The sequence below is a fragment of the Chlamydotis macqueenii genome, chromosome 3 (assembly GCF_036417535.1).
Source record: "Chlamydotis macqueenii isolate bChlMac1 chromosome 3, bChlMac1.mat, whole genome shotgun sequence".
Taxonomy (NCBI): Eukaryota; Metazoa; Chordata; class Aves; order Otidiformes; family Otididae; genus Chlamydotis; species Chlamydotis macqueenii.
Window position 1 is genome coordinate 7,860,900 of NC_141558.1, and position 8,726 is coordinate 7,869,625.

At 43.1% G+C, this 8,726-nt stretch overlaps 1 protein-coding gene across 5 annotated transcripts in view; it reads right to left on the bottom strand.

Moving 5' to 3' along the window:
- MFSD2B (MFSD2 lysolipid transporter B, sphingolipid) overlaps positions 1–7,911 on the bottom strand; it is a 39,653-nt gene extending 31,742 nt beyond the window's left edge. For 2 of the 5 annotated variants that reach the window (XM_086743364.1, XM_086743363.1), the window contains exon 1: positions 6,479–7,911. In XM_086743364.1, the coding sequence (XP_086599490.1) occupies positions 6,479–6,537 (59 nt within the window). In that variant the 5' untranslated portion in view covers positions 6,538–7,911. Of the gene's footprint in view, positions 1–1,408; positions 1,454–1,487; positions 1,605–6,478 lie in introns of those variants that run through there. The other 3 variants (XM_086743362.1, XM_086743365.1, XM_086743367.1) reach the window with 3 other exon arrangements.
- Between the last annotated feature and the right edge of the window lie 815 nt (positions 7,912–8,726).

Here is an 8,726-nt window from a genome sequence, read left to right on the forward strand (position 1 = left end):
AGTAGGAGCTTGTTAACAAAGTAATTATTATTATATCATTTATTTACATAGTGCAAATGTAAAGATGCAAGAATAGGACCCCAGCTTTCTGGACACTGTACACAAACATGTAAAGAAAGAAGAATTCCCTAACTTCAAGAATTTAAATTTCTGTGATAAGTAGAGAGTAATGAAGTTACCATATTTATAAGCACCCTGGGAAAATGTTATTAGTATCTTTCTCATCAGTTCATGCTTCACCACGTCCAATGGCTTGTATTGCCATCCTTGATGTAAGCGTGAAACAGCTGTAGTCAGAGCTGCATCCACCTCCCTGCTGCATCCCCAGGTCACCTGTTCCACCTCCAACGCCTCAGACTCCACACCATCCACTTGGCATCTTTGACACTGCTGTCCAAAATTGGCCCCTTTCTAGATCTTGTGACTTTGATCTCAACAAGACACTCAAGATCTCAGTTCTACATGCCACTCTTATTGTATTGCCAATTTTATCAAGTCAGTCACATCTTAGCTTCTGATAGCAGACTTCTATAGGAAAATGATAAACCCAATCTTTTGGATACCTCCACTCCCCAAGTAATGATATCCCGTCTTTCTGCATCTTAAAACAGCAAATGGATGACAATATCTCATCCAGAACTTCCTGTTCTTCCCAGCAAAAGAAACAGTCATCACTGCTGAAAGCCACTCACGTAGTTTCAGCTCAGCTGTTCTCATAGTCCCTGCAATTTGGCCCCACTTCCCCCAAATCCTTTTTTCTCTCCTATAATACTTGATCTGTCCCGCTTAGTTACCACATAGACATACAAGACAATCCAAAACAGTAAAAAGTGCTTATGGATTGATTTTCTTTGTTTCTCTGCTGTCCTGACATCTAGCCGGAGCAGCTGAAAGTCAGATGAACGGGATGACTCCTACTGCTTTGTTTTACCAGGTCTGCTTTGGCACCAGAAAGCCACAGACTGGAAGCAAAGAACCTTCAGGAAGGATCACTCAGCTTTTTTTTTGCAGAGAAATTATCTTAGACAAACCAAATTTATGTGAAATTATGCTGACTACTGGATGCAAGTGCAGTAATTTTTAACTAAACCAAATGAACAAAACTTCACAACCTCAACATGGTGCTATTAATGTTTCAGACGTCTCATATCTTACACTCTGAGACTCTTGACACAGAGAACTGCTTTTTCTTATTTCTGCAAGTATGTGACCTCTACAATGCCTAAAACTCTACTAATGATCCCAAACTAAAAGCAAACAATGGTCACTTCAAGACAGAAAGGAAACAAGTGAAAAAAAAAAGAAAAGAAAAAGACATTATTTCTGGACAAGTTTATACAGTTTCTAGGACTGAACAGCTAGAGGCAATGATAACAAGACAATTTAAAAGCTTTGTTAGATAATTCACCTTTTCTCATTCCAGGGACATGGTCGAGAACAGAGCTGAGGTAAGTCCACAGTCTGTAACAGTTTCTTGTGCTACTTACATGGGCTATATCTAGCAGGTAGATCTGTAGGAAGAAAGCAGCAGCACTCCCTGCCGCTTGATTTGGGGCACCTCCTATTGCATAGCACAGTTTGCTGCAAATCGAAAGCTTGTATTCCTGTTCAAGACGAAGCAGAACAAATGATAAGAAAAAGAAGATATGTGAGTTAAAAGCTACAGAAGTCATAAGGTTAAAGTCTAAGGTTAACACCAAATTCAGGTATTCGGTTCCACTAATAAATCCATATGCCCTCAACCCCTGTCATCAACAAGCATGTGGGTGCTCATTGCTTTCATATTTAATGGTTTTGTTCCTTAATTCAGCTCCTAAAAACAGATTACAGTGTTCCTACAAGGGAATCTAGGCTTACCTACCTGCTTCTCACAAGCTATTAAAAAGGAACAAGTCTACAAACAAGCAAGAAGAAGTAAAGAAGCGCACATATTGTTACGTTATTTTCTGAGCTTAGTTTTCTCTTTGAATGTTTAAATTAGATCTTTTAAAAGGTTGAAAACTTTCTTACTTTTTTAAAAAATAATTTCTAATATTACTCTTTCAGACCATAATAATAGATCTATACACTCATACAATAGTAATCGGACAACATTCATAGCAGGAAAGTTCCACAGTGAAATGCAGACCGAGTAGATTCCAAATATTTGTGGTCCATTCCTTCCTTACTTTGTTGCAAAACACTGGCGTGACCCTGACAAAGTCACTTGACTTTGTACATCTTCCGTTTGACTTGACTTTTCTGTATCTTAAATGTAAATTGGTGTAATAGGAAAAGGGATTTGGGGGCCTGAGTCCTGTTTAGGCAAGACTAAGTCACTCTAGGCATGTTTTGAAAATTTTTCAAAACTGTGCTCCCTCATTTGCCTTTTGACATTTGAAAAGTACCATAAGCATCCAAAAATATTCTCTAAGAGAACTGACAAATAAGACAAAAGCTGAAAATAAGGTTTCATAACAGTAATTAAAGACAAAAAAATGCAGAGTCTAATAGAAACTCCAATTAAGAACACTCTGTTTTCCAATAGTAGAAGTTCCAGAATATTGGAAAGCCTTTAAAATAAAAATCTTAAGATTTGACTACATGCCATAAAATTCAAAATACAGCAAGAAAATGACTCTGCTTTATCTTGCATTCCTTTGAAACGGACAACGCATCCAACGTGAATTCAGACTTCTAGGCTTTCAATCCCTCTTTAAAGATTGCTGTCAGCAGGAACCAGGAAACATGAAGACAAGCAGCAACATTAATCCTGGGTCTGCCCTCTCTGTGAACCGATTCCACAAGCCCTTAATTCTTACATTAGATCAGGATAAAAATAGAGATACGGTACTGAGATCCACCAAAACGATAACATTCTGATACACTACCTAATTTCAGAACATTTTAAAATTTACTCAGTACCATCATCTTTACTACCTAACAAAGTTTTGATAAGTTTTAGGCTTCTAGATAGAGCCTTTCATAATCTAATCATTTTCCTTTGAACTGTTTTATCTGATGGGTGTGAACAAGCAAGCACGGGTATCGAGTCCCTTTCCTTTTCGTGTTTCCAGAGAAAGGCGGGGTGGCATCCCGCTGCTACACCCAAGTAAAGTGGGCAGTGTCAAGGCATGAGCTGCAGAACGTTATCATCCCAGCAGGCCTCACTTGTACTCCACATCGGCAATTCTCTTCTATCCAGAAAACCAACAAAATAATAATAATAATAATAATGATAATAATAATAATAATAATAATAGTAATAATAATAATAATAAAAAGAGTGGTAAACAGTCACAAGACAGGCTTCATCAGAACAATATACTATTTAACTTGATAGATTTTAAATGCAACAGACTATATACATATTTGTTGTACAAAGTAACTCTCCATTTTTCATACGTAAGTTCTATTAAATGTGAGTTTTACTAAACTTATGGGGTCTATAGAATCTTTTTCACTTGACTTACAACACAGTCCTCTTAAGCTTTGTCCAGAGGCTGTGTACTTTTAAATTTTATCACTTTGTTTCATTTTTTAATCATTCCCTTCTCCTAGCCTCACCTCCATCCTCCCAGAAACTAAATTACTTTGAAAGTTTATTTTCCTTTGATACTTTCCCTTCTGATCTCCAAGCATTGGCAACATGACTTCCAGCTGAAATCAAGAGACATAAACCACTGCTATGTAAATCCTGTATCCCATTCCACCCCTCAAACAAGCAGAGAAAAAACCTTAGATCCATAATGATGCTTTCACACTTTTTTTCCCTAGTAGCTGTCATAGAATCACAGAATGGTTTAGGATGGAAGGGTCCTTCAAAGACCATCCCGTTCATTCTCACTGTGATTCCACACACCCCCAGGATGCTGCTCAACCACCTTCTGAACCACGCTCCCAGATCACCTTGAAGTAAAGTTAATACTTTGGTCACAGCAGTAGTTAAGTTTTCACTAAATTTTGTTTATGAATGTTATTTTCAGAATAAAACAAGCTGTCAGACAGACACGACCTACAGAGGTGTCCTGTTCGGTCACTCACAGAAATGCACGGAATCAGCAGTTCGCTAACTTCAGAAACTGAAGTTAGATCCTGATCACTATTCAATACCTGTTTTCCTTTTATTTTGCCTAATTACTTTTGGAACTTATTTGTACGTTAAGCCACAATACACCACAGTGGTTCTCCATGTGAGCGACACGTACCGTGAAAGGAAATGCCACCGTGCTCATCGCAGACCTCTGCCCGGTAATTTCATTGAGTGCCCCGGGCTTCTGTCTGCTGGGAAATAATCACTCAGACTCTACATTCTGGTGTCTCTTTCCAAAAGCAGCAGCCCATAATCTATTTTGACTCTCCGTATTGAAGTTATATGGCAATCGCTATGTTTTCTACCTCCGTAGCCTATGAGACAGTGGTAATAGTGAAGGTAGGTCTCTGCACCAGTGAAGCTGAAACATTTCCTTCTTTCTGACCTCCTGAGCTTAACCTGCAGTTAAGAGTAGAAAAGATACACGTGGCAGCTGTCTGTTACAGGATCTAGAGGCATCAGTCCCCCCAACCTTGGCTGGGACTACACGATATTGCTAATAAATGACACCAGAAACTATCTGGAGAAGGAGAAGACTGCACTCCTGCAGAGCTGTGTGACCAACAGCAGTGCATTGACCATAAGCAACTAACAGGGTTTTTCCTCTTACGACTGAATCTCCCTGCTGCAATGCTGCACCCAGCTAGACTCCTGTGAAATCCAGTGAAAGCTTTTTCACCTGTGCAAGTTTGTCAGTAAGATCAGAGTACTCAAAAAAAGCACTAGAGATCTGAATGCGCAAGCAGTGGTCAAATAAGGAACAAATACAAAGTATTTACAATTCAAAACTAGTTTTGAGACCCCTGTGGTGTAGTTGAATGTCTACATCAAATTGCTTCTACAAGCTTCAGGAGAAAGGTGAGAGGATGGGGTGGGAGGTAGGAGAAAGGAAGGTCAAACAAAATCATAATCTTTTCTTTTTTGTTCTCAGATTGACTTGATAATTTTGTACTTAACGCCTTCATCATATAAAAGTTATTTGTGTCTCAAGGTAAACCAAGAAAGCATAATAGCCAAGATATTTTATTTTGCTCCTTTAATAGAATAAGTTTAAACATTGTTACAGAAAATGAATGCATCTCATAGTTTATTTATTTTTAATTCACTTGTAAGTTAAAACCATACTTTTCACTGCTTGTAAATTTTCCCTCCCACAACAGAAGAGAAATTGCATACATGTTTATAACAGATCATCTTATTTCTAAAAAAAAAAGTCTTTAGCACATGGAAAACAACTCTTTGCAACTGTGTGAAGATATTGCATGAATGTTATGGGCATAGGGAGCAGCTGCATTTTGTTCTAAGCTATTCTTTATCAGCTGAGTGCAGAACAGAACCAACAAGTAATTCAAAAGCAGTAAGAAGAGAGCGCAAAATGTGTGCCTCAAAGATAAACGCCAGTCTAGGTTTATCGGAGAAACAATGAAGATGCAGCTAATGAGGAACAGCTTTTGAGTCAGCTTTGCTCTCAACATAGAATTAATACTGGTAATGTTTCTGTTCTTCCGTGACCATAGAACTGCCTCCGAAAAGGATGAGTGTGACAGTCACAGCTAGCATCCCAGGTCCCTCATGCGAAGGATTCTGAGGACTGTTTTCAGGTTTCTTAAAAGACATCAGCCCGCCCTTGAGTGGAAGAAATAACAGGAGCAGGGCTTGGGTGAAGACACCTAGAGAGGGCACAGGAAGAAGGCAGGATGCAGCGGTGCCATCCCAAGATATTCTTCCAGCTGCCCGACACACATAGAGCCGAGGGGCTCTGCGAGCCAAAGAGGGCACATTTTTGTTTAAAATCTCCCCATTTCTCGCATTAATGCTTTCTGAACACACAAAAAAAAACTCAAGCCAGAACAGCAAGTGCCCACAGCGTCCGCGGATTGAACGCCCTCCACCACACCCCAAAAGGCTCCCTCGGCCCCTCTGTTTTGCAGCTGCCCCTTCCCACTTTGACCAGGTGCCCCCTCAAGAGACAGGGAGCCAGAGGGGTCCCACACGGACCTACTTGCCTCTCCACCCCCGTCTCGGCAAGCACCGAGTCTACGGAGGAAGCACTGGGAAACGCTCCCACTCGCAACGCTGCTCTGGAAATTCGGCGTTGGTGAGAGGGAAGGGGGCGGCGGTGAGGATTTAAGCGCCGTTTCAGGCACCTCGCCGAGACCGGCTGCGCGGCGCGGGAAGCACCGCAGAAAACAGCACAGCAGAGAGTTCGGGCTGCCCCAACCCCCCCCCCCCGGGGTTGCCCACCCCCCCTCTTCCCCGTAACCCATCCGCAACGAAAATAAAAACCCACCGCGCCGGAGCAGGAGGGCGCGGGCGGGACCCCTGCCCCGTTCTCACCGCGGGACTGTGGCCGGGGGGCTCCTCAAGCCCCGCGACGGCCGCCTTTCCCCCTCCCCAGCCCCTTACCTCGTCCTGCTCCTGCTCCCCCCGGCGCTCCGGGGTGTCCGTTGCCCCCGCCATGGCATCAGCCGACAGCCCACCCCTGTCCGACACCTGCCTTCCCGGGGCGGGGCGGTGGGGGGGGAAGGAGATGGAGGGCGGCGGGCGGGTTCCCCCACCTTTAGGCAGCACCCTGGAAGGCCGAAGGCGTTATCGCTGCCCGTCAGCTGGGGAGCGGGCTATTCCCTGCGGAGGAGCCCTCTCCCCGCCGCGGGCGGCGGGAACAACCCCCTCACCCTCCGTCCCGCCATGCCGCTTCCACTGCGGAGAGGAGCGGGGCAAGCTCTCGGCGGCGGGAGCAGCCGCCACGCCGCCCTCGCTCTGTCGCCCATGAGGCAAAAGCCGGGCTGTACCGCACTGGAAGCCTGCGAGCCAAACGGGGCCGAGCGCCCCGGGTACGGCCGCCTCAGCGCCCGCCCGGCCGGTCCCCTCACGGGCACAGCGCGGCCCAGGGCCGCGGCCCCTGCCTCACCCCGCAGCGAAGCGCTTAACGGTGGGGCGTGAGACAGCAAAGGGTGCCGGGGCTGTTTGCGTCCAAAAATAACTAACTCTGTCCTTCTGAAGAGGTGCACTGCTTTCTGATTTATATGACGTTATAACCAGCAAGGTTGTCTTCAGTCATCGTGACAGGAGATCACACAAAAACCGCACCTGACCAGGAAGCATGCTGTGCAAAGAGCTGCTGCCCTCCAAGGCCACCATTATTTAGGCAATGCAACTTCACCACCTCCGCTCTGCCCACAGGAAACAGTCTTGCAAGCATGCTCTGCATCAGAGAAAAAAAATACTGCATTTTGAAGTGTGAATTCTTTCAATAGTGAGACAGGCTGAGAGAAGTGGGTTGAAACAAACCAACAAGCACATGAGGACTCGGTGATCTCCTCATCTTGGGAAGATGATGACCCATCTACGTGCACAGGGCTTCCCGGCTTGACTCATGATGACAGGCTCACTTAGTGGGTGACAGCCACCAAACTACAGCATGAAGTGCTGATAGGCAAATCCTGCACAACCTCATTTTACAAGAATAATTACAGCAAATTTGCAAAATTCTGACAGAACAAGGCATTAAAAAATTTCTTAAAAACAGATCTTCAAAGCAAAACTGAAATTGTGGCCTATTAAGGCCTTGTTGAAAACACTCTGAAACTTTTAGGTTCTAAGGGATCCCTAAAAGCTAAGGCCAGGTGGGCTTCAAAACGGAGGTGGACTGCTTAGTCCCTTAGCCCCAATAACTAACTTGTTCTAAAGTACCAAGCTAGATACAAGGTAGGCATGTAACATTCCGATTCAACATGTAGGTTCTTTGTTTTCTCTTCACACAACATCCTCGTAACATGTAGATCTTTGTTACCTGTATTTGCATGTCTGTTCGCAAAGGAAAAAAAACTACACAAAACATTTCCTTTCTTTGTTCTTTTCTAGGCTATTTCAGTTTTGCTGTAAATTATGTTAATGCACAGGCTTTACTCAAAACAGTGAAGGCTTGTGAAGAAACAATGAATAACTGATAGCATTGGTGTGTTTCACAAACTCAGGCATTGATCAAGCTGGTTTTACTGTTGTTTGACCAATGGACAATAGCGGTCTACAGCACTAAGGAAGAGATTAGGCTGTCCAGACACTACAGGTAGCTAATCAGTCTTTACAAATTGACCCAAACCAATTAGATTTAGGAGAGACCTGTATTCATTCCAAAGATTTTCTCCAAATTAGGAAATAAGTTACCCACAGTTTGCCGCCTTTTTTTTTTTTAAGTCACTTTCTGGTCTAAGATGGGATTAGTGCAGTTACCATCACTCTTGACTTTTTTAAAGATTTGCTCTCATTTTGTAATTAAGATTATGGCACTTTCAAACTGCAAGTACATCAAAGCTGTAGCCAGGAAACAGCTGATTTCAGTAAAACACAATATAGAGACAGACAGAATCAAGCTAACCAGTGTCTTAAGTACTGGTAACAGACAGGAATTAATATTGAAATACTAAATACTGCTCCCTTCAAAAAAATGATCTTCTGATAACAAGCAAACCAGACTTACCTAGCTTAAAATTTGATCCCTCCCCCTGCTTCAATTTCAACCAATCTTACACCAATTATTTCTTTAACTTCTGCATTGCAAATGCAGTAGCAGTATAGTGCTACTTTGACATTTCACGCACCTTTTAGAGAAGAACAATTGAGCTTACAATCAAGCATGTGTGGTTTTCTAATA